General features: G+C 45.0%; 1 protein-coding gene across 8 annotated transcripts in view; it reads right to left on the bottom strand.

Annotated features, from left to right (window-relative positions):
* Positions 1-25,355, bottom strand: part of agrn (agrin) — a 280,463-nt gene that overhangs the window by 38,684 nt on the left and 216,424 nt on the right. For all 8 annotated transcript variants that reach the window (XM_069140920.1, XM_069140922.1, XM_069140921.1 and 5 more), the window contains 10 exons: positions 22,617-22,759; positions 21,480-21,585; positions 18,898-19,017; positions 18,135-18,299; positions 16,570-16,713; positions 14,591-14,715; positions 14,342-14,447; positions 9,760-10,191; positions 6,771-6,896; positions 2,630-2,757 (listed from right to left, as the gene is read on the bottom strand). In XM_069140920.1, coding sequence (XP_068997021.1) covers positions 2,630-2,757; positions 6,771-6,896; positions 9,760-10,191; positions 14,342-14,447; positions 14,591-14,715; positions 16,570-16,713; positions 18,135-18,299; positions 18,898-19,017; positions 21,480-21,585; positions 22,617-22,759 — 1,595 coding nt within the window. The remainder of the gene's footprint in view (positions 1-2,629; positions 2,758-6,770; positions 6,897-9,759; positions 10,192-14,341; positions 14,448-14,590; positions 14,716-16,569; positions 16,714-18,134; positions 18,300-18,897; positions 19,018-21,479; positions 21,586-22,616; positions 22,760-25,355) is intronic.

Here is a 25,355-nt window from a genome sequence, read left to right as displayed (position 1 = left end):
TGTTTCCATGATGGCAAGGGTAAATTAAAATAATAACTTTAATATACAGCATGGTTCAAGTGGCTAGTTTAACCCAAACTATTGTCTTTATCTAATCCTAACCAAGCTGCAACTAACCATGACATCACCCATTGGTTTGTGAACAGCTGTTATGAAGCCTCAAGCTCGGATTTTGGCAGATGCCATCTTGCTATTTAGGAATCAGCAGTCACCATATTTAGGTAAACTGGGGAGGAGCGAGTGGGGATCTTACTGAACCTGATTGGGAAACCGAAGAGACTATTCCCCTCCCACCGATAAAAGAAACCTGACAGGACTGTCAATCAAACAGACACACTATAAAAAAAATGCCCCTTTTTGAGGCCTAATATCTAATTAAATATAGTAATAATTTTAGATAGACCGCCAGAAAACGAATAAGACTGAGTGACTTTAGCAAACGACACCAAATTGACTAATGGAAAAAAATGTATTGTCTTTTTTCATGAGAAGTTGAATGGGAGTCTATGGAGCCAAAGGCTTTTTGGACCAACTACTAGTGGCCCTCGGTGGTATTACAGTTTAAATCACTTCCACTTTTTCAGACCTGGAAGCTAGGTCCACTTTTATATACAGTGTATGGCCTAAACCTAACCAGGGGTGCACACTTAGAAAACACTCCTATGTGCCGTATCTGAAGGTAGGAAACAAATTACCTATATGGTTGTATAGGTTGGAGGGTTTGTTATAACATTTGTGGAAAAAGTAATCATTGATTGAGGAAACATATTGCCAAAAAGGAAAAAGAGAGAGAAAAAAGTTTGAGAAGAAAACAAAATAATAAACCACGAGATGGACCATGAATCAGTGAAGAGTCTTATTTCCTTCTGATCTACCTTCCTGGGTCATAATAAATGTCATTCAATTACATATTCCTCTGTACATATTACCTGATGTAACAGATTGACAATACTCCCCTTTTATTAAAAATCAAATATCAGCCAGGTTATGCCATCTCCCGCTGATGTGATGTATGTTCCTCCCAGACTACAGCTGGTAAATACCTTTTTTTATCATTGTTATTTTTCTATCAGATGTCTGACCAGAAGAAATCACTCCAGCTCAGCGTGGCAGAATATTACCCGGCAGCTTCAGGGGTGTCAAAGTCTGTAAAAAGTGCAGTGAAACCTGCCTGAAGGAGCTGAAAGAATTTGATTAGTCTGGCTCTCGCTGAGCACTTTTGGTGTGTCACAATGCTTTCAATGTTGTTTCAGAAGCTTTTCCATTCTTGACAAGAACACTCTTGGGAAAACACCACATTTGCAACAGGACTATGCAAGTTTTCCAAACAGCAGCACATTGTGACATCAGTCAGTTGCATTAAAGCAAGATTAACTAGGTTTTTTTGGACACTAGAGGCCAGCAGAAGGAGCTGAAAACAAAGCATGTGGCATGTTTATTAAATTGTAAAGTCATTATGGCGAGCAGGTTAGCAGACAGGCCAGCTGACACACTTTACAGACACAGAGTGACATTTGCATTCATTTGGAGTCATGTTTCATGTCCCTTATGAATGACACTCTCCTTTAGAGAGTGCATTTCTATTTATTAAAAGCAGCTGCCGCCTGCAGCTGGAAATAGTGTTGATGAGAGCGATGTCTGCAAGGCTAAAAAAAAAAAAAAAAGCTAAAAATGTCTTAAAAGCTGCAGAGACCTGCGGAGATCGTGATTATTCTGTGTTTGTTGTAGGCAATATCATTCAGATTGCAACGTCATTTGATCCATTGTCAGGGGCGTTGAAGAGGAGGAAACAGTAGAACTGACTATCCAGGTAGCGGGGGAGTTGCTCTAAAAGCCTGAGATGAAAAGTTTGGTTTTGTTTTGAAGTTGGTATGGCTAAGTCTTTAGTATGATGACTGAATGGAAATTGGCTGAATAAATCAGTTGAGAGGCTGATAATATATAGAAGAACACAATAGTGAAGTCAAAAGAATCACAATATTTTAGTGTGCCCTGCATCAGGATTCAGCTCTAAATGCAGCTAATTGAGCTGAGTGATGTACACTGTTTTAGAGTCATGTCTTTTCTCTAGAAAGGAAAACTGGGGTACCAAAAAACAAAAGAATAAAAAGCAAACTGAAGAAAAACAGCTCCTGACTTATTTCTTTCAAAGTAAAGGTGAGCACAGCTGACAGTTTAAAAAAAAGTTTAGGGTAATATCAGCAGTCGTTTAGGCACTCGGCCAGGAATGTTGGAGCATATTTGCATTGCGTAACAAATTAATCAGTAATATAAAATAATCAGCATCACAGCTTTCATGCATTTTGTGCTATACCCTTGTCCATTGTTAATATGAACTATATATGTTAACCTTTAAGGACTGAAAGCCAGCAAAAGGTTCCACAAGCACCATCAATGCTAAAAAAATAATGCAAAAAAAGCAAAACTGGAGAAGAGTAATAAAATCTTTGAGCTGATTAAATCATATTTTATACGCATGCCGTATCAAAGTTTGGTGGCTGACATTAGCAGATCTTACTTTAGTCACAAAACAGTTAATACAGATGTCTGTATCAACGGTGTTACAGCAGATTTAGATTTCATCACTGCTTGTTGAACTGTATTCCAAACTTGCTCCTGCAGCACTTACAGCGCTCTCGATGCTGCGGGCCGTCTCTCCAAACAGCTCTGACTTTGGGTCCTCCATCTCTGGCGTGTAGAAGATCTCCTGGCCCTCCACCTGGTCGAGGTGCAGGAACCCACTGAACCTCATGGTGGCTGGAAAGGAGAGAGGAGGAGAGGACTGAAACACCACAACTCAAACCTCGTCCTATCACTCTTCTCCCGCTGCCTTCACTCAGAGCTCCATGTTTTTTGGGGTCGTGCCAGTTCTGGGTTAGTGATGGATTGTGTGTTTGTGCGTGTTTGACAAGGGGAGGTTAGTAAGTGTGTTGCTGATCACGTGGAGGGTGGGCAGGAGGGGGGGAGGAGGGGGAGTGTTTAATAAGGGCTGGAATTTGGCCGTTAAAGGTGAGCGTGGTGCCGGTGGATGTTGTGGTGGTGGAGGAGGTGGACTGTGAAATATGAGAGCAAGAAAAAAGGAAGAGGTAAAGGTGGAGAAATGGGCCAGTTTTACCAGACTTGTCCCAAAAGCTGGCCGGGGCATGGATGGCTGGGTAAAAAGACAACAAGTTAGACAGACACACAAATACAGGAAGAAACAATACACACACTAAAGAGGAAGCAGCCCTCAGGCACTTTGAAAAGTGCCTTGTTCAGCAAAGAGAGAGGCTCCCTGTGTGACCTTGGGGGTTATGTTGTCCGACATCTATCGAGTATCTGTTCGGTTTCTTCGCACGGAGAGAAGAGGGCTTGAAATAAAGCTGAAAGTCGAGGGGATTTGTGTGTGTGTGTGTGTGTGTGTGTGTGTGTGTGTGTGTGTGTGTGTGTGTGTGTGTGTGTGTGTGTGTGTGTGTGTGTGTTTGTGCGTGTGTGCGTGCGTGTGTGTGTGTGTGTGTGAGATGAGGAACGAAGGAGCATGCGAGGCGCTGATGCCGGGCTTCCACGCCGCTCGTAATCAGCAGAACAAATTGCCCAAATCAATCATGGCTGCCTCTGCCTGAGCAACGGCAGGGAGAACGAGAGGAGCACTTGTATGATTATCGTGAAAGATAGTCGTAATTGTCTCCTTAATGCCGCCAGACCGATGACTGACACAGCCTGGTTAAAATTGTATGAAAGGGACAGCGAGACACTACCGGCGCGCGCCTGCCACCTCCCCCACCCCTTCGTCTTTACAGTACTTTCACGGGCAGCGCACATCGATTCAGATGTGACGGCAGCAATAAAATATAGGGAAATGGGCGCGGTTCGGCCGATAGGGAGAGGGTAAAGAGAGGGGGACAGCCAGAGAGATCAGACTTTCAATCTGCACCGAAGACAAACATCAGAGAGGGTGATTTTCCGAGCCACTGCCATGACGGACGTAAAGACAGAGAGAAAGAGAGTGATAAAAATCTGATTCTAGTGAACCGTTAAATATAATGGATTTGTCAGACTTCCCCTGGCATATGGAAGAGGTTACAGGATCTGGAGCTTAATGTGCCATTAACTTTCACACGAGCATTCGCTGGCCATTATCTTTGATGTCCTATGAATATGATATTGCCTTGTTTAAATGTAACATATGGAGACGCTGTTTGGGTTTCTTAAAATAACAAAATCCAGGCAAATAAACTCTCTCCGCGGCTACAACTACAGCTAAAAAAAATTAAACAATTTTTCAGCAGTTTGAATGAACGGACACTTTCTAACAACAAGGTCCGACATCCGCTGCGAGGCTTTACAATATGACACAAAAAGAGCTTCTTAGATCTCCTCCAGTGTGTGACCGTGAGGGTTCAAGTCAACCTTGAGTCACTTCAGCGTTTGATGCCTCGATAAAATGGGGTCGGAACAACGAAACAATTAGTCTGCTTAGTTCCGAGACAGCCGGGCGGGTATCGATAAACTGGATGGTAACAGTGGGATGGCAGCCGAAGCATCGAGGGACGTGTTATTTCACTTCTAATGAGTGGAAGATCGGGCTGAGCCCTTCTCAGGAGGAAAAAGATCCGGTGTATTGATCAGCCATACCCTGCTGCCTGCTTTTATTGGTGACACTTGAGCTGAATTAAGTATTGACTGCTGGCGTGCCGTCATTGTTAGCCGAGATAAATATTTACAGGCTTTAGCAGATATGTTTTAACTGTTCTCTTACAGCTGAAACATCCTTCTTTTGTTGCCCGGCTGAGGCCAAATGTCATCCAATTCAACCTCAACAGAGGTTTCCATGTTTCACCTCTGTGCGGTTATAAATTCTGACAGAAACACATGGCAGCGGGGTTGTGGAAGGCCGGAGGTGGCTTCGTATCTTCGGATCGCGCAGCGGACCGTGTGGCAGTAAACTTTGCTGGTTTATTGGACAGGCTTTGGGACCTTCAACGCGCTAGAAATGCGACTCCACGCGCTAATTTGTGGCCTCGGCTCAAGTCATGACCCAGAGCTCCCACGGGAGCCGGAGAGAGAATCCCTCCTTTCAAAATCAGTCAGACTGCTGCCGCTAGGACAAATAGAGAGCAGATTTCAACTGAGGGATGGAGGGAGAGCGAGAGATAAAGAAGAGAGGGGGGAAAGAAGCCCTTTATCTTTATGAACCGAGTGTGGCAGAAGGCACTGATTGGTACAACAGCGCTCGCTGGCCTCTGGTAGTCCCTCGACTCTCTCTCTCTCTCTCTGTCTCTCTCTCTCTCTCTCTCTCTCCCCGCTCGACTCCGGAGAGAAATGAACTGATGCAAGACTGGATTGAGATTGACTGGGGTGAGGGAGAGAAAAGAGTGAGATATAGCTCAGGAGGGAGATACGGAACAGTGCCACTGAGTGATAAAGGGAAGAGTGTGTGTGTGTGTGTGTGTGTGTGTGTGTGTGTGTGTGTGTGTGTGTGTACATGGGGGGTTAAAAAAATAAAAATAAAGGAAAGATGGGAGATTAAAAGGGTGAAAGATGACAGAAAAAGCAAGAATAGGCACACTGATGGCTATTTATAAACCAAAGGCCCTAAACTATGATGCTGCATGAAACCAAACTTCATTCAAAAATCTTAAGGAAAAAAAAACCAAAAACAACTTATTGGGAATCTGTCATGGTATGTAACTAATATCAGGGTCATACTATGAAGTGTTTTCAAATTCATAAATATGGATTTCTCAGGTCAGACTACATTTTTCACCATTTGTGTGTGGCTGTTGTTGTTGTTTTTTTTCTTCCCATTTCCGCCACCTGTCAATAAGATAATTTACATATGAGGGAAGTGATTCATGAAAGCGCTGCTGCAGAAAAAATAACACCACCTGCTCTGGCTGTTTATGGCAGATGGCCATGAAAGCAAACATTCAATATAAGAAATATTCTGTTCATTCTTAACACACCAACAGCTGAAAGTTATGAACATATATATAGCTGCATTTGATGAGATCTCATAACAATAAAGCATTAAGAACATCCCATTAATGTCTGTGGTTCTTTTCAATGAGTAAGAAAATCTCATCATTATTGTTCGTAATAACACAAATTGCTACAATACACTGCAACCTTGTAAAACAATTCAGTGTGTAGAGTGAATTACTCCATTTGTCTAAAACAGATGATATACAAGTAAATATTTACACTCAGTTAATATTCTAAGTGAATATGTTTTGCTATATACGGAATAAATCTGCGTTCAAACGGCTTTACACAGATGTGTTAGCAGATATCTCCTGCTTCCTGTCTTCACACTGAGCTAAACTTAGTTAATCACCTTCCAGCGCCACACTTAATGCACAGACATTAAAGTGGCATCAATCTTTTCATCTCCCTCCTGGAAAGGAAGCGAATTTGCATTTCTCACACAATGCTGGAAGTATTTATTTGATGGGAGCTGTAGTTTTTTTGAAATGCTAAAAAAAGCATTTGCTGTTTGAATTTGATACAAATCACAAAGAGTTCAAATTGTAATGCTAACTTATTGCAAGTGGTGTAGTACAGTAGATACTACTGGCTAATGAATTGTAAACCTCAGGAACATGTTTTAAACTTTTCAAAAAAGTGAAAGAAAAAATGAATAAAGAATGAGCTTCTGTGACTCAGTGCAAGAATTACAGAAGCGAGTGGAAGAGACAGCAGACGAAAACACAGAGGAGGAAGAGCGGGGAAATAATCTAGGTAATTTAGAAGGGAGAGAAAGTCTTTTCTGAGGAGGCATTTTGACTTACAGGGGCAATTGGCGCCCTCTGGAGTGCTGGATGGTGTCTTGCCATCGGGGCAGCAGCCGAACTCGGTGTTGTCACAGGATGAGCGGTCCTCAGCAGGGGGTACTGTGGTGGTCGCCATCGTTGGACCTGAGGGCGATACACAGGGGTTCCTAATGATTCATGAAGCTTCACAAGAATTCACAAATTCAGGCCGGCTTATCTCAGAGGAGATGCACTGGGACGATGCTCCACCACTTCTTTTTCTCCAAGTGAGGAAATCAAATGTTCACAGTTCTCTTGATCTGGTTGAAATTCATTTAAATGTTTTAAGTACTTGAACATCTAATTATCTCTCAAGCATATGTCATACAAGAGAGCCGATAAAAACAAATGACTAAGTCAAAGTTGTCATATTGACATTTAAGGTGTATTGATTGCTTCGGGAGGTCCACTCGAAACCTTGTTTTGGTCTGCTACCGTTTGCCCCGTTATAACTACCACTTACGCGTTCATAACTCAACACTTCTTGTATCTGTTTCAAATTTAAAGCCCTCCAGTGTTTTAGTAGACAGAAAACTTTTGTTTCTTAAAACAGCTTTTATGGTGAAATATTTGCGGAAACATGGTGTGAAAATAACAGTAATTTATTCAGTTTAAGTAATAAAATATATTGGCTACCACATCATTGTTTATTCTGTGTCAAATTAGAACCTGAGAAGCCGTGAGTTTGTATGTGTTACAGTGGCGCTCCGGTACTTAACAAAAATAGCACTGCTTAGGTCAAAACCTGTGTATTCCTTGGTTGTTTCTGAATTTTCTCCTGTTTCTACAGATGTTTGTGTTTTCACTCTGCTGAGCAGTCATTGGACGCTATCAGAGACATCTGTCAGTCGTGATTATATGGCGTTTTCATGGGAACAGATTTTAAACCTGGAACTAATTTTGTCCGGCAGTTAATGGGCACTATTGCCAGTCATGTCACACACGGAGCACTTCGAATGAGGGGGCGATGTGATAAGTGCTCACTGCTGATTGGCTGACAGTTACCGTCAAAGCCTCTCAGGGAGGATAAAAACATACAGTTGTGTTTGCGTTCTGTCACTGTATATCTGGCTATCTTGGGACATAACAGACATGAAAGTGGCTGGGGCCTTTTCTATCTGAAGGATGAGGGTGTAACAGCGTCCGCCGTCCTCTCTAATGATGGTGCTGGTGTGTGTGTGTGTGTGTGTGTGTGTGTGTGTGTGTGTGTGTGTGTGTGTGTCTTGGTCGAAGCGGTGCAGTTTATGGCTGCACAGAGATTAGAAATAATCGCGTGGGCAAACAGCTAGTGGCTAAACAAGTCGTAAAGACGCCAGTGCCGAGAAACGTTGGGCTCAAGGACTCGCGGTCAAAGGGTGGGGGTGGGGGTGTGTTTGTGTGTGTGTGTGTGTTAGTGGTGGTGGTGGTGGTGGTGGTTGTGGGGAGAGGGGGGGTCTGGGGTTTATTGGGCATCTGTTGGCGTGTGGTCTGCAGATTTACAGATGCTGGGCTGAAGAGGAGACTGCTGGTGGAGGGAAATAGGGCAGCACACAACAGCAAGGGGGGACGCTCTGTGACTTCAATGGGAGCCATGAGAGCTGTCAAATAAACACACGCACACACACTAAGATAAGTGCAGATTTCCAGAGAGCATGGACACAGAAATGTGCAAATATACACCTCTGACCGCACATTTATATACTCAAACAGCGATATGTGCACTGTGAATTGGACAAACTCAGTGACATGAGAAAAGGGATACTAAAACACACACACACACACACACACACACACACACACACACACACACACACACACACACACACACAAAACAACAAAGACCTTGACATGCATAAAAATACATCTCTCAATTCTTAATATTCACGTTGAAATTTGCACTGTTAAATTTCACACTAACAGGCTGATGTGTGTTACGACGTCAGCACACTCACACGATGTAAAAAACATGGAGGCGTGCTTGGGGACACATTCATTCACACACAGACACAAGACGCCGGGTCTCCTCTGCAGACAGGCTACATGCTCCTCGCGTCACCGAGCACTCTGGTCAGCCTCTGACAAGAGAATAAATCTAAAACTTGTGGAGAAGGAGGAGGAGGTGGAGCTGAGGAAAAGCACATGGGGGCCATGTTGTTCCATCAATCCTATCCTGTTACTGCGAGCTGTCAGGCAAGTTGGAAGGATGGATGGATGGATGGAAAACAACATCAGAAGAATAAAAAGAAAAAGAAGAAGGTCTGATTGAAAAGTCTCAGTCATTTCTGGTTGTCCGGGCGGAGGCCCAGCAACCGCTACTGGCTGTTACAGTCAGGAGGGCATGTCGAGAAAGATTTGAGGCTAGTCATGTGACAAGGTATGCTGCCCTCCCCACACACACACACACACACACACACACACACACACACACACACACACACACACACACACACACACACACACCTCAACCTCGCATCCACATCAGCCTGTCAAGTCAGGCTCCAGAGATGCCCAGATGCGGGCCAACTGTTTTATCTATCTGGCCTTCCGAGAGTGTATTTTACAGAGCTTGGGTTTGTTTTGCGAGCTGTGTTGAGAGCGAGTGTGTTGGTGGGATGGGAGAGAAAAAGGATGGGTGATGTAGCAACAGTGAACCATGCAAATACATTCTTTTCCGTCTGAAATTGAGATATACATCTTTTGCAAGTGGAAACGACACTAACGGCGTCTGCTTACAAAGATTTTTCTCCCCTGCCTGCATGGATTTGACATTTGTCGCCTCAAAAGCAATTTGCATACAAATACATAAGCCTGCGCCTATTTTTAATTTTCAATTAACAGATGATGGCATGAATGTGTTATGATGTCAGCTAATAGGAGACTATGAGATTGTCCAACCCCTTATTGGGACATACAAAATAAAAAAAAAAAGGCCCTCCCACACAGCCCTCAAAGCTTTATGGGTAATGAAGTGAAAGAGCAGGTGATTTACCAACAGGCTCCTCTGCCCCACTGGCCTCCGTTGGGACGCCGCTACCCGCTTCCTCTTCCTGCTCCTCCTCTTCCTCGGCCTGGTCGTCCCCGCTCGGGTCCCCGCTGCCCGAGCCCTCAAAGGAGGATGCGGCGGCTGAGGGGATGGGGCTGCTGCGAGAGGAGGAGGCTGCGGTGGTGGCGGCGGTGGGCTGCGGCTGGGTGTGGATACTCCACAACCCGTTGTGGTTTGGTTGTGCGCGGGTGGGGGTGGGGGTGGAAAGAGGGGTGGTGGCCGGCAGCTGCTCGGTGGCCTCGGTCGTCTTCGGCGGCGGGATGGCCCACACCATGTTATGGTGGAAGGGGGCGGTGGTGGTGATGGCGGCGGCGGCGGAGCTGGGGGTGGTGGCGGGGGGGTTGGGGGTGGGTCGGTCGGCCGGCTCGGAGATGGTTTCTGGTGGAGGGAAGGGGAGGAAGCAAGGAATGGATGAATGATGGAGCAAAGATGGAAATGCTTAATCTTGCTTTCACCTGAACTCCAAAAACAAGCTCCAGAATCAGGAAATAAAAACATCATTAGCCAATAAAGCAGAACAAAGCCACTTAATGATCATTACAACCTACTGCTGGCAATAACTTTTTTACCTCTGGCTTTACTGAACAGTTATGGCCTTTTTTAATCATCTACCCCATCTCCCCGATGCTCAACAGTGTCCTTATGAAATTACATTAGAAAACACATACAGGCTCCTGTTTGTAGAAGCAACCACTGATTAAAAATCCTCCACAGGATGAGATGCTGCGGATCTTTATTTCACAGATCTGAGGAGTGAATATGGAATATGCCAGCAGATGACATTTTGCATTCGGATTTATGCGCTGCAGTATGTTTGCCTGCAGATGAGTTATGTTGCGCCGTTAGGGTTAAACTATTCCAGTTGGTGTAAAATGCATTGTGGGTAGTATATTTGAGCCCGTGTGTGGACTCATATGGCAAACATTTGTGCGTCCAATATGCTTGTTTGTGTGTTGCGTGCATGCTTTGCCAGTGCTTATGAATTATATATCCATATTCAAATGCTGCCCTCCAGTAGCAATGCTTTAATCACCACCAGCCAGTGCCTCCGGTGATGAATGATTGATAGAAATGGGGCAAAAAAAAGCCAGCTTTAACTCTGGCTTCAAAGACGGCACGCTGCTGCTCGCAGAGAGCGTGAGCATCCATCAACGCCACCACAAACACACTGCTGTCAACACACAAACACACACAAACACAGGGGGGGGAAAAAACACTACAAATGAAGGCGAGAGAAGTGCCTCTCTGCAAAGAGACCATCATTACCAATGCAAAAAGCTCTGGTGCAAAAGGACAAACTGTCTGCGATAAAAGAACGATAAATAGGACAAAAACTCCTGAGGGGGACGAGCGAGTTGGCAGGGAGACTCTCCGTAAGTGAGCACTTCAGATTTAGCAGAGGCAAGCAGGCGTGACAATATCACCGTTATTCCTTTACTTCTTTACATCCCACGAGTACAGATGGGTGTTAGTGAGAGGGTGAAATGAACAGGAGATTAAAAAATAAAATAAAAACTATACCATAGATTTGTGCCTCATTAAGATTTGCCTAACATTATGTGTAGGACTTAATTACACTGCTATAATCGCCTAGCTGATCGGCAATTATTCACCGAGGTGTGAAATGTGATACCTACTGAGACGGCAGAAAGCCTGGGAGACACACAGAATGTCAGCTTAATGCTCTGCAGATATTTGTAGGTGGAGAGATTTGGAGTGGAGAGCACAGAGCAGCGATGCTATCACCGCCGATGGTGGCATGCATTGCTTTTCCTCTTGGCTACACCTGTCAGTCAGGTGCCAAAGCTTAGCTCCCCGGAAAAGGGCCTAATGTGTGTGTGTGTGTGTGTGTGTGTGTGTGTGTGTGTGTGTGTGTGTGTGTGTGTTGTTTGCATATCTGGAGAGACGAGCTCAGTGACATGGGATAAGGAGACGAAAGAACCCACGTTTGAAAGAGCAAAGAAGGACTGACAGTGCAGCTTAATCAGGTTTAACACTCCATTTGCCTTGTTTGCTATCTTTCCTCTCCGTAGAGCAACGGACACTAATGTCACAGGGTGGAGAGGGAAGAAAAACAAAAACAAAAAAAATCATCGACATGTTGGCTTGTCTTAGCTGTGCAGTTATTATTGAAAGGTGGTTATTAAGATTGTTTGTGGTGTCAGCCGCCCTCAGTGAGGAAGAGGAGGACGAGGAAGCTGGATACAGGAGACCGGAGGAGAAAGACAAGAAGGAGGCGAAAAGGAGAAATAATAGGGACAAACTGTCTAAAGAAAAGGGTTTAAATCAGACAGAAAAAAAAAAAAAAAACACCAAAAAAAACAGTTTAACAAAGCAGCAGCGGGAGAATATGGCAGAGAGAACCGACAGAGATTGAATAATGAGAGAAAATTGCAGGACATGGTGGAGAGACGGTGGAGGCAACAGAACCCTGACTAACACGCAGGCAGAGGGCTGCTGGTGCCATATGCTGGCATTCGTTGCCAATTTGCCACAAACCTACAGGTGATCACGCCATATGGGAGAGGCAGGTCAACGCCAACATGGTGGCCATTTCCTCCCCGTGTCAGAATTTGCTCATCGGTGCAAATGCCCTCCCCCCTGGTGCTTCGCGCAGTAGCTCTTGCAATTTGAGATATTTTTTTTTAATTTTTTCTCAGTTATCGCTTCATCTTTTACCGAGACGCAGCAAAGAACCCTGGAAAACTCCTCCCTCTGCTCCGTGGCTGCTCGGAGACTTCAGAGAAAGCGGCGTAACATCACACTTAGCTGCAAGTTCTCTTGTCACAAGCAGAAAGATTTGAGGAGCTTTTTTTTTCTGCAGGGATGTCATATTTTTTTAATTTTTTTTTCTCAGCCAGCCCGCTTTGTGGCAGAACGTGCGTCAGTGGTATAATATAAAGTTGCAACAGATCAATGATGTTAAAAAAAGATCAATATTCACTCATTTATATAAGCCCTTGGCATTGCTCCCTTGTCAAACCACACAACAGCTCGGTGAGCATTAGCATGCCACTGCGCTGAGGCCGCGCGTCTGGAGGCGCCGCATGTAAACAGCGGGAGGGAGGGCAGGCGAGTCTGCAGCGTGGTGAGGGGTGGAGGCAGAGCAAATGCTAATTCGCACCCAGCCACACGTGAAATGAGCTCGAGATCTAACCCCCGAGCAGGCAGCGGTGGCGGAGCAGCTACCCGCGGTGCGACCGCATCCGGGAGAAGAAATTAAAAGATCCTGTGTGGCTGTCGGGAGGGACCGAGCGGGCTCGCCTGTCTGTTCCTCCCCTGAGGGTTTGACAGAGGAAGAGGCCGCTGCTGCGAGGCGTCTTCTTGCCTTCTGTGTGAAGCAATGCTAGGTGAGGGATTACACACAACCCACATCTCTATTGCCAGGCAACAGAGGAATATGAAAACAGAGTGGATTTTGGCTCTTTTTGCTGGTAACCCACGGCACTGAATTTGTAATTACCAGATGTTCAGGGACTTATCAAAGCCTTGTCGATCTCTTGCTGAGCATTTTTTTTTTTTTTTAATCTGTGTACCTGCAACTGCAATTCAGCCCAGACCTTGTCAACAACCTTCCCTTCTACGGATGTGTCCTAATTGGGGTCTGACGAAGACCACTAAAGGGAGACGGATGAAAGGGACTCGTGTCTCAGTACTTGGCTGCTTGATCTGTGCCCACTAAGCGATGAGGTGAACGAACATTTTTCTACCCAGAAATGTTCAACACCTGGCCGTGGCTCGTGACCACAGCTTCACAGCTGGCACCCCTCTTCCCCGCTGCTCTTGCCGACAGCGTCTCTAGAATCCTGTTGTGACGCAAGCTGGCGGTTGGCGCAACAACTTCCCAGTACATGAAAGCCGTGGCCTTGGCGCGTGTCCCGCCACCTATTACACCCGACCCGAACAATGTCCATCAGCATCTGGACCAGAGGGACAAGAGGAGGTACCTTTTCCTTCGTTGCACATGACTTCTGCATATGCAATCATACTCCAACAGCACCGTGATCCTGGCAGCAAGAAGCTCCGAAGGGATTGATGCATTACCCAATACGGGGGAGGAGGGGTTTGAAGATGAAGCCAAATCCCAAACAGAGGGCCAAAAAAAGCAAAGAGGAGGTGTCATTGATAGCATGTGGGATTGCGAGGCTCAGACTCCAGTCAAACTTGGTTTTCTTTTTTGTGTTTTGAAATGCCAAAAGAATCTCCATCTCTCTTAATCTAACACATGATTCTGCTCTCACATGGCAGTTCACAATTCTGCTTGCTATAATCATGTTGGATGTATGACAGTACTTGGATTTGCCTAATCGCAACTAAGCACCACTGCTTCCACTGCTAATGTGTTCTGCAGACATGCTCGAGCTGAATTTGCATCCACGTTCCTGAGCCTTTACTTTCTGAGACGGAGATGGATGTGAGGAGAAGCACCGGAAGGCCCACGGCACCCCTCATTATCTTCTGACCGGGGACTGACAGCAGTTGGCCATCCGTGTCACTCGTGATGCATGGAGGCCTCGGCCGGGCTCACCTGTGCACTGTCCAAAGTGCTGCACTGTGATGTCCTTGTCCTGCCTACAGGCGATGGTCCTCAGCTGGCACTGGTCGGCGTAGGTCACCCCATCTGAGCCGCACACCTGCTCCACGGTGACAGAGATGGAGAGACGGTAACACAAGTTAACTCCCCGCAGGCCACTGAAACTGTGTATTCCTGCTGGTGCTCAAAAGGTGTGAATCAAACGGCTGATTTTCTGAAGTGCCGACTGTTTGAAAGACCCACCTTCGTTTTGTTTTTTAAATCGCAGTCTGGTGAAGGGCACTCGCAGTGCGCTTGGTCGTTCACCTCGATGCAAGTAGCTCCGAAGCTGCACACCAGCTCTTTACATGAAGTCGGGGCGTCGGGACCTGTGGAAGAAAGAGGTTTGCATTGTCACACATTCTGAACAGTCCCACAATCACGCAGTGTATAGCAATGGAGTAGAGCTTGTTCCTCCTCTCCACATGCTGACATTTCCTTGAGCAAGACACTGAACCCCAAGTTGCTGCCAATGGCAGATGAGTACCTTACATGGCAGCTCTGTCACCATTGGTGTGTGAGTGTGTGTGAATGGGAAACATTCAGTGGACATCTATGGTAAAAAGGCGCCACACAAGTGCAGACCATTTACAACTTAAATCCATATAGACTGCATAACAATAGTAAGAGTGAAGGTTTTGTTGCTTTTGCACTTTTTTGTATGATTTTAATAAAAAAAAAAGTTATCGACTTCTGACTAGTAGAAGTTGTGATCAATGCACATACGTAATCCACAAATCTGATCTCTAGTGTTTGGAAGTATAGAGGTGATTACATTTCAAAGAGTAGGAGAGGTTGTTCAACTCCAACATTTCAAAGTAGCCTGAAATGATATATCTGCAATAAAAATACCGGTTGTATTGCACTAGACTTCCAATAGACTCCCAAAAAGGTGTACATTTCTGTCATTAAATACAGCGTCGATAAACATCTTCAACAATTCATGCTGGTGTCATTCACTAAATTCACTCCTTCTGATCAGTATTCTGGTGGTCCATCAGAAAAGAATTCCATAATTAATTAGATATTAAGCCTCAAGGAGAAATATGTTTGGGAGGGTGTCTGGTTTGATTGACATGGATGGGGAGCAGTCAGGTTGCCAGTATAGGTGGGCGGGGTTCTCAGTCAGATCCACCGAATGTGGGTGGGAGTTGGACTGAAAGGCTGTGTTTCATTGTTCTGTACGTCTTTGTCCTCCAAGCGAGTGAGTTTTTTAGTATCTCCACAACCACAGTGCAACAGTGTGAATGCAATCACACACAGTGCAAATAATTCATAGTTTCGTGGACCACAGCATTTTCCCACAACTGCTTTCCTGCAGCAAAAAAGAGTATCTTTTGAGCAGTATGAAGGTGTGCTCTCGGGATATTTTACCTTTTGTTCCCCCCACAGATCTCGTGGCCTTGAAGTTGCCGCTGCAGGAGCTGCAGCCGGGGAGCCCGCAATGCACCCGCCGGGCTGTGAGCGTGGGGGTCTTTACATTGTTGCAACATCAGAGAGGCTTAGAGTGCCCCCGCCACCGCCACCACCACTTGGCTCCCGCTTTTATGTGCTGCACCCTCTGAGCACCTTGTCTTTTTCTCAAGCAGGGTGTGTGGCGGAGTGCCCCACCACTGTGCCGGGACTGCTGGCTTCATTAAGCGTTTGACTTCCAGTCGATATCTGATGGTGCATCTTAATCAAGGAGCTGCGGGCCCCCACAGCAGGAACTAACCTTTCCTTCAACTGGCTTTTTAGCTTGTGCAATCACGGGGGCTGTTTTCATTATTAATCAGAAGTGAATCAATACTCCTTATGCTGAGGGATTAACATGCAAATACACATTGTGACTCATCCAAAATGAGTGGACAAAATCAAATATCAATGGCCGATGTGTCCTGCACATGCCGTTTGTACACTCCAGTATTTTCCTAATCACTATTGATTAACTATCTTGGATCCACTTTGCCAATAAACCTGATGGATGTGAAGAGCAGATGAAGAAAGAAGTGGCTGCTGCAAGGCTGATCCATGATTCAGATAAGTGACAGAAAACCACTTTAGAATGATAAAGAGAAGCTGAGTCCAAAGACGAAAAGTGTGTGTGTGTGTGTGTGTGTGTGTGTGTGTGTGTGTGTGTGTGTGTTGTTTGTGCGGTTTTATTAATGCTCCACCGATTGCCTTGGTCCCCCCACTCTTATTACCTTTATCGCAGCCATTCATGCCCATCTTGCTTCCATCTGGACACACGTTGCACTTCATGCCCTTCACTCCCGTCTTGCAGGAGCACAGACCCGACATCTGCTCACAATCATCCCGCACTGACCCCGTGGCGTCGCAGTTACACGCTGCCGTGGAGAGGTAGAGGGGGGAAAAAAAAAGAAGAGAAAGACTGATGAGAAGAAAAAAAAGTCAGTCAATTAGAGGCTGATGACAAGATGAAGGATAAGAATAGCTCGCGTTGTAGAGGGTACAATGTGTGTTTGAAGCACCTTTAGCCTCTGTTCTTTACTCGAGATATATCTTTGTCTCAGAGTCAAGGGTTGGCAATAGTTCACGCTGCCTGAGGGGCCACAGAGGGAGCAGAAGGAGGAGGAGGAAGCGGCCGAGTAGAAACTCAAGAAAACAACCCTCGGGAAGGACATCAACCCCATCATGTTCCTAGAATCAATAATGTTTTTGTTTTTTTTCACTCTTCTCCTGCCGAACGAGGTATTGGTGTGCAGTGTGCTGTCTGCTTGCTTTGGGTAAACCTTGTTAAGGTCAGGCCACAGGTGAGGCACCTGCAAGCCTCCTGCCGTTGACTGAAAATGCTCTGAGGCTTGGGGAGCGTATGTCCTATGATACCTCAGCAGCAGGATACGAGCTGGTCACCATATTGCATTACAACTAGAAAAACAAGGGGTCCCGACCCCGTCCTTTACTCGAATACAAATAAGAGCTCATTCAATGCTGCCTTGACAGGACTAAAGGACACAGTCAGACTTCCTTCTACAAACACTGCTGGATAGTAAACGTAGGTACTTTAACGAGATGTCAGTTTACCTGTTCGGTTTACACAGACTTTATGGTTATTGATTCAAAAAATTTGGACTCGGATGTATTGTAGTAATATTATAATACGTATTAATTCAGTGAGAAATGGTTGTTATCCATCTTATAACTTACCTCGAATGGACTCTATCAATGTAGAGTTGGTTTTATTTGCACAGGATTTTAAGGGCGTTTTCAAGCCTAAAAGTCTGAACAATAGTTCATGTTTTTGTCACATTGTATACACTTAATCTGATTAGTTTTGGTTTCACGTTGTAACTTTGCAAACACACTAAATCTTTGCATGACATATCTATGTCCTGGAAGAGGTTTGTGTTTCTTTGTGTTTAAAAATTTGATTGTAGCTCTTTTTTAAGAAATACTTTCCGTGTTATTCTGGGTACACGCTGTCCATAGTTTTCATAGGAACAATTTATTTATTTGTCAGGAGGTAGTTCTGATAAAAAAAACTGTCCACAGACTGATTTACTTTTCAGGTTCTGAAAACCAACAATAAAACTTCTCTGCATGGTTAGATAAGACAAGGCAAGTGAAAAAAAATGCAATTTCTTTTTTTTTTTTTTTTCAAATTTGGGCGAACAGACCCTTTATAGAATGAAAATGTAAGGATGCCATTAACAATTTAAGTAGAAGGGATAAAAAGCCTCATATATACTGTGACTAAGACAAAGTACATTTCCTTAGTCAGCACAGATACAAAGAAATGATTCCTCACGTGTGCAGCCGCTCATGTTCTCCGTCACGATGCCTCTGAAGTTCCAGAAGCCCGGCTCACAGCGGTCACACTTCTGCCCGCCTACGCCCGGTTTACAGGAGCACTGCCCGGTGGCCGGGTTACACGTCTTCTTGTAGGAGCCGTAGACGTTACACTGACAGGTACCTGAGGAGCAGAGTAACATGGATGTCACACAGAAGTAAACTCTACTACAACACTTTGCTGTTTCTCATGCTTTTCACACCTTGAAAGCCCCAGTTGTCCCTTCACATACAGCCGGATACTGCTTACTATGACGGATATTCTGTAAAGAAGATTTATGCCAGGCTCAAATGTTGGATAAACCCTATTCCAGAAATAAAAAGGTGGATAAAGTGTGCTTAGGTGAGTTTCCTCTTCACTAAATCTCAGTATATCCTTATTTCTCCGTCTGCATTTTCTCCATCCATACTGTATCCCCTGGCTAACAGCTTGATGCAGCATTTTCTCTTCCATCTGTGTGCTATCATTTGTCAAGATCATCAGATGAGGAGATTTTTCTGTTGATACAGTGACGCATTATCATAATTATTCCTTGGATTAAGATGAAACGTTTTCAGCTCTGCAACTTTGGTACTGTAATTGCAGTCAAGGACAATAAGCCCCATATGCTGTAGCAGCCTGATAGCATCTACAACGTGTTTTTTTTTATTTTTTGAGGGCACGCAACAAAACTCGGGACGAGGTAAAAGGGGTCAGAGTGGGTACACGGAGCAGGACTTACTGGGACATCCAGCCAGGCCGACTCCCAGGGCAGCAGTCGCATTGTCGAAGCAGCAGCCGTACACTGACAGGCTGCAGTGCTGGGGCGCATTCAGCTCGGGTAGAGATCCGGCTGAAACCGCTGATGAGTTGGGAACAAGAAAAGGGAGGGGAGATGAGAGATGGCACAAGGAGAGAAAGAAGAACACCAATGTTTGAGTGATTACTTTGGGGTGGGGGGGTTTAGAGGAAGAGGGGGGAGGTGCAGAATTAGACAACGTAATCTCTGAGCAACATGTAACTTTTGGCAAACAATGAGATTGGCTGAGGGGCAGAGGTGGAGAGGCTGGCAGCCGGCTTCAAGATAACAATTCTATTTGCTACTTTCTCCACAATGGCTCAAAATCAGTGGGAAAATGATGCTATTACCTCCAGTGAAAACAAACAATGGCATTTGTGGTGAATGTATAGCAGCTGACATTTACCACCTACTAGGAGGCATGTTCTCTTCATTTGTTCTTGTCTAATATTATGAAATTGCACAGCCGCCTTACAACCTTCCAAAAAAAAAAAAAAAAAAAAAGCCTGCTGCATAATGTGAAGGAATGTGCCAAGCATTTTCTTCCTGCGCGCAGTGTGTGGAGAGCTCCTTTGTCTAAGGATGCACCAGCCACCAAACGAGTGTGACAGCAGCGAGCACGCAACTACATTCCACAAAATAAAAACAAATGTGTTCCTAAAGCTTGGCGCTCCTCCAGAAGCTGGAAGAAAACAACAAAACATACAGGGGAAGGAAAGAAAAAGGTTTAATGGCCAAGGCAAAAATACCATTGTTCGAATTCTCTCCAGGTTTAGGAGTGAAAAGTAAAGCTGTAGATAGAAAAGAGAAATCTTTCCTTCTCTCTCTCTCTCTCTCTCAATCCCCCCCGCCCCCCTGGCTTTCTTGTGTTGCTCATTTGGAGTTTGGAGGCTGGAGATACAGGGGCCATAAATCACACTGTTACTGGTGTGGATATGAGCCTCAGCCTAATGGTGATGACTCGGCTCGCTCTTTTTCCAGTGCTTTCCCACTCCAGAGATGGGCTCTGGACACAGTTCATTTAACTTGCCACTTTCCAGTGCTCCATTCAGCTATCTGTACCGAGCCTATTAGGACAAGGAGAACTTTTAATTTCATATGTTCTTCCACCCTTCAAGGGTTTTTCCCCTTGAGTGGCCATTGTCCAGCACAATGCAGCTCACTGTGATGTGCAATATTACTCTCACATTTTCCAAGGTCTGCTGCTATTGCTTTCTGCGCTGTGACGGCTCCAGCTCGTCTTTGATATTCCTGCAGGGCCCCGACCACACGTGTTTGCTTGTCTAGTAAACCAATAAATATTTCTTTGGATTATATTGAAATCCCTGACCCAGATTTGAATTTCCATGAAGCTATAAAGGATTGTTTGAAACGCTATGAGAGGCAAACTTTACAGACATGCATGCAGCAGATGACAGTGTTGACGCCGTATGCAAAAGAAGCAGTTCTTCAAACTCCAAAGCTCTGAAAAACACAAGGTTGCTTTCTTTCATGCGCTGCTTTAGAGTGCTGGCATGTTTTGATAAATTTCAGTTCAGATGAAGTTTCTCCTTACATAGCTAATGTGGAGGCCAGCGAAGCTCCCCGAGATCTGAGTTTTTTTTCCATGAGCCAATAGGAGAGGAGAGCCCAGAGGTCTCGAACCCATAGAGGGCTCTTCAAAAAAAAAAAAAAAAAAAAAAAGGGGATTGATTATCCATGGATGGTAGAGAAGCGTGACAGTCAGTGCCCAAGGAGGCCAGCTTAGCAAGGAGAAGAATCTGTAGGGATGTGTATGAAAACACAGGCAGCGCCCTCATTCTCTCCTCCACTCTCTCCATCCTCCTCTCTTTTAGACCCACAGGGAATCAAACAGGCCGGAATGATCACACAAAATCCCTTAAGTGCCTTCTGCTCTGCTCCCCGGCCTCAGCTAGCAAAAGCTCTTCATCTAGCATAGAGAGGAAGGTGGTTAACCTTTGCTGCCGAGCCACCGATCTAACAAGTATCCTGGCTGATAAATGCCATTCATTATATGCAAAGAGAGGGTGTTTGTATTAAAGTGAGCGGGGCAAAGTGCTATCCTGAGGGTGAGGAGGCAAGCGTGTGTGAACAAGTTCAATGGTTTAAATTGTCAGACTGTCTGGGTGGAAAAAGTGAATCATTATCAACTCGGTCCATACGTGTTGCTGCGGGAAAGATTTTGAAATCAGCGCACTTGCCGGCCCCCATGAGAGCTCTGGCTTTCCAGATACGAGCGAAAACATCGCTGAAAAAGCCGCAAGTAAGTTGACTCATGTTTCCCTGAGCAAATTACGCAAACACACACATCATTTTTAAGAGTGACCTTCATCATTTCATTTGCTTATGGCAACAGTGGATAGAGACAACGGTAGATCTGTCAGAATTATATTCCAACTAGAGAATTCCTTCCCTGTCGAAGGGTGAAATGAGAAGAGAAATGGGATGTCAGTGACAATGAGTCTTGATGAGGGTGCTCATGTGCAATGTAATGACACAACTCTTGAGTGGTGTAATGTACCGACCTTCACATGGTCCCTGATTGTGAATCAACAAGTGCTCTTGTCTCTCACATCTGGCCTTCTTCAGCTCGCACTCGTTGCTGTACTTTTTGCCATCTGAGCCACAAACCTGCAGAAGAATTACAGAAAGCAGAGTTTTATACAATGTCTAGTTAAGCTCAAGGCTCTTTGGCTCAGTCTCACCTGCTTTGTAAACATGCCCTGTAAATTAGAGTTTGGCAGAAAAATAACAAACAATAAAACAACCCAACTCAAGGCGTATTACAGGCGTATTTAGGTGTTTTCAACCACGTCATGGTCTTCATCATCTCGTAGTTTGCTCAGCTGTGGCTCAAACAGCTAACATCACTTGAAGGTATCATGACAGCCACCTTACTTGCACCCTGTGACAACTAAGCAAACTGCTGCTTATGAAGACCGTGATGAGATGTGCTCAAAAGTCACTAGAAAAAAAGAGTAAGTAGGCCTTGAGTTACTGAGGCCTTTTGGTCAAATGTCCTGTGTTTTTTCAGAATAAGTTGATACTGTAGAGAATAAAAGTAATTCTCAAAAGTGCCATCAGCTGCAATGTCAGTTGTAAACTACAGGTTCAAGGATAGTTTTTATGAGGAAAAACACAACAAGACATTTAATGTGATTGTAAATCTTGTTTATCCACTCATAAAACAGATATATCCAAGAACCATGTTGGCAGGTCAGTCTGGGCCTTTAGGCTGTAAAAATGTCCAAACATTGTAAAAAAGACAAGCAGATTGTGTTACTTTCTCAAAAATAAAAAAAACTTTAAACAGGAATTATAAGCTTGCCATGATGTGAGTTAGTGAGAGATTTACAAATGTGAATACATCTGAACCTGAATCTTCCTCATACTTATTCGTTTTGTGAAAAACATTTCCTGCTTGCATTTTGACATCACGTAGAGACAAATATCTGGATTTATTTTTGTACTGATGAAACTTAAGCTTCAATGAGTCTGTATGACTATAATTTTAAAACAGATTTGATTTTTATCCCCGATCAACTGTGGAGATACGGCTAACATCAACAGCAGCATGTGTTTGTGTGCTCCAATGTGTCTGATTTAGTCTGAAAAAGGACTAAACCGTGTTAGTAGTTTGTGTCTTTTGAACGCAGCCTCACCGGGTTGTGAGGCACACTCTGGCAGGTGAAGTCACAGACGCAGCGGTCGTCCTCTGCATCTTCATCCCACGAGCCTCCGAACATGCGACAGCGGTCCTGTTCACAGCTCTCCACCCCGGAGCCCGACCCTCCGGATCCACAGTCTGCACATAAACACACCGCAAACACACAGACTCATTCATAGAGAAGATACAAAGGAGACGCCCCTTTAACAGTGTCGCAGCGTTATTTCTCTTTAAGTTAATGCTACACTCAGACACTGGACGAGTCATAGAGTTGTGATAATTTACATTTCCCTCACGCTGGTGGCGGGGAGCAGGAACCAAAGGCGTTGCTGTTAGTCCAAGATAATGACCAACTGTAGTGAGGGCTGGAGATTGACTAAATAAATTAGACATCTCTGCACCACCAGTGAGGCATCCTTTTCATTTCAATTAAATCAGAAACAAAAAGGGGAGGGAATTATTAAGTCTGGCCTCCAAGTGTGCAGAGAGAATTGGTGGCAGGGCCTGGTTAATGGGTGCCTGCTTCCTGATATGAGAATGCAACTAATTGCAAAGTGTTCTGTAAAATCTAATTATCTCCCGAGACTTTAAAGAAAGTTGTCCCGCCAACTTTTTAACTGTGACACTGAAAGGCTTTTTATTTGTTTTAAAAGTGCACTTATGGGTATAGAAGTCGGGGAAACTGCTCGAGCTGACCTTGTGTTCCTAGTAAACGTCCCTTAATCACAAAAAATAAAAAGAATCCAAGAGGAGGGGAAAAACCTATCCGACAGAATTGTTTGGGAATTTATTTGAGAAAAACAAATCGGGGGTCTGCAGCGTAGCGCCGACACGGAAAAGTGGGAGGATCCTGCTTTAGAAGTTGCAAATTTCACCTGCAGAGCAACTCCTGAGGGAGATGAATTAACGTGAACGTGTGTGTGAAGGCAGTAAATGAAAGCAGTCAGCACGGAAAGATGGAGAGAATGTCAGACAGAGAGAGAAGCACCCTGGGGGATGCCAGAAAGTTCATTTGAAACAAATTTGTTATTCAAATAAAAAAAGGAACGCGTTCCTACTAAAAGCTCCCAGTGCAGCTGAGAGACCGGAAAAAAAAACAACCCTTCGGTAATCAAGGTGTTTCTTCCTCTTCTCGACTACTTTTAGGGCCCATTCAACTCTGCTTATTGATGCGCCACCGCTAATGGTGAAATCAATGCTGTAGTGATGGAAGTGGCACTTAGCATAAGCAATCTTCTAAAGTTGATTATGGAGCAGGTCACAGTGCAGGGTGGGTGGGGGAAGGGGCAGATGAAGCCCTGGCTGTTCTTTGATATGGGTCATCAGCGATTGGCTGGGAGAGCTTTGACTGGTCGATACAGTGGAGGAGCCCTCACTTCATTATCTGCGGATACAAGTGTTCAGAGGCCACACCCCCTCACACACACACACACGCACGCACGCACACGCACACGCACACACACACACACACACACAGAGACACGCAGACATCAGGACTTGTTAAGGCCTCACTCTGTCTTCATTTTGAAGCAGCACAACCTATGACCCTAAAGCTTTTTACTCCAATTTGTCGTTGTAGTGACTTATTGATTGCGAGCCGCGGTCCAAATTAAACATACCATTTTGTAATGGAGCTAATATGCTGTGTAACGACGTTCAACTGCCACCGACATTACCGCAGGTCCGGAGTCCAGGAGTGCTCTGAAAGGGAGGAAGATCTCCGGCACTGATTGTTGGCCTTCTGTATGTGTTTACTGTACGCCAGCTCAGCAGTACACAATAAGAAGAGACATGTAGGAGTAGCCAATTCATATTCTGCTCAGGCCCCCTCGCAGAGACAAGATAAATAAAGAAAATAAGGGGTAAGACCTTCGACTGGAATAAATAAAAGTGAAAGCCGAGGGAAGGGGTCCTAATTAGCTGTTGTTCTTTGATGTGCCCGCCACCCGCGCTGCCTCCGAACCTTTCAATTAATACATCCCCAGCTAAGATGGCTACATCAGCTATTCTCTCTGCACTGCCCATCCGCTCCTTTTTACTCAATCATGTCAGCCTGAGTCTATTTAGCCAAGGGAGCACCTTTAAGAACACTGAATTCAGCAGCGGAGAGAAGAAGGGAAATTAATAGTGGAATAATGTCCAGGAAAGAAAGAGAGAGAGAGAGAGAAAGAGAGTGACAGTAGAAATAATAGAAGACGTGATGGAGAAGACGCTATTGTCAGAGCTGTCGAGAACTGTGTGTTAGAGAAAAAAAAGAGAAGAAGTAAAGAGGGAAGAATACGCATAAGTAATAGATGATAAAGGTGAAAATCTGTGTGATGCAGCCTGAACATGTTTGGTCCACCAGATTTGTGGTGTCAACGTCGCTGGCTCCAGGAGCGGCTGCTATTATTATGATGCCTCTGATATCATGACCTGACTGAATGTCAGCTATCGTTTGAAACAAATCCTCCCTTCACTGTGGCGTGGGATCAAAAATGACAACGGCATTCGCCGAAGGATGCAGCGTGGTGCGATACGCCTTTGTTTTGGCTCCATCTATCAGTCCCTTTTACGGCCCGCTCCTGACAGATGTGACAGCGCGTTAGTCCAAATAAAGTTCCCGTAAAGATAGGTGGGAGGGGCGCGCGCTGCGTCGCACTCGGCGGGGAGAAGGTACGGGGCTGTTTGAGGATGGCAGAGGGGGGAGAAGAGGTTTTTGTTGCCTGAACAGAAGGTTACGAGCCCCGTGATG

The sequence above is a fragment of the Embiotoca jacksoni genome, unplaced genomic scaffold (genome assembly GCF_022577435.1).
Source record: "Embiotoca jacksoni isolate LCO1_2020_lvr unplaced genomic scaffold, fEmbJac1.0.p SCAF_9, whole genome shotgun sequence".
NCBI lineage: Eukaryota > Metazoa > Chordata > Actinopteri > Embiotocidae > Embiotoca > Embiotoca jacksoni.
This window is presented reverse-complemented; position numbering and strand designations above follow the sequence as displayed.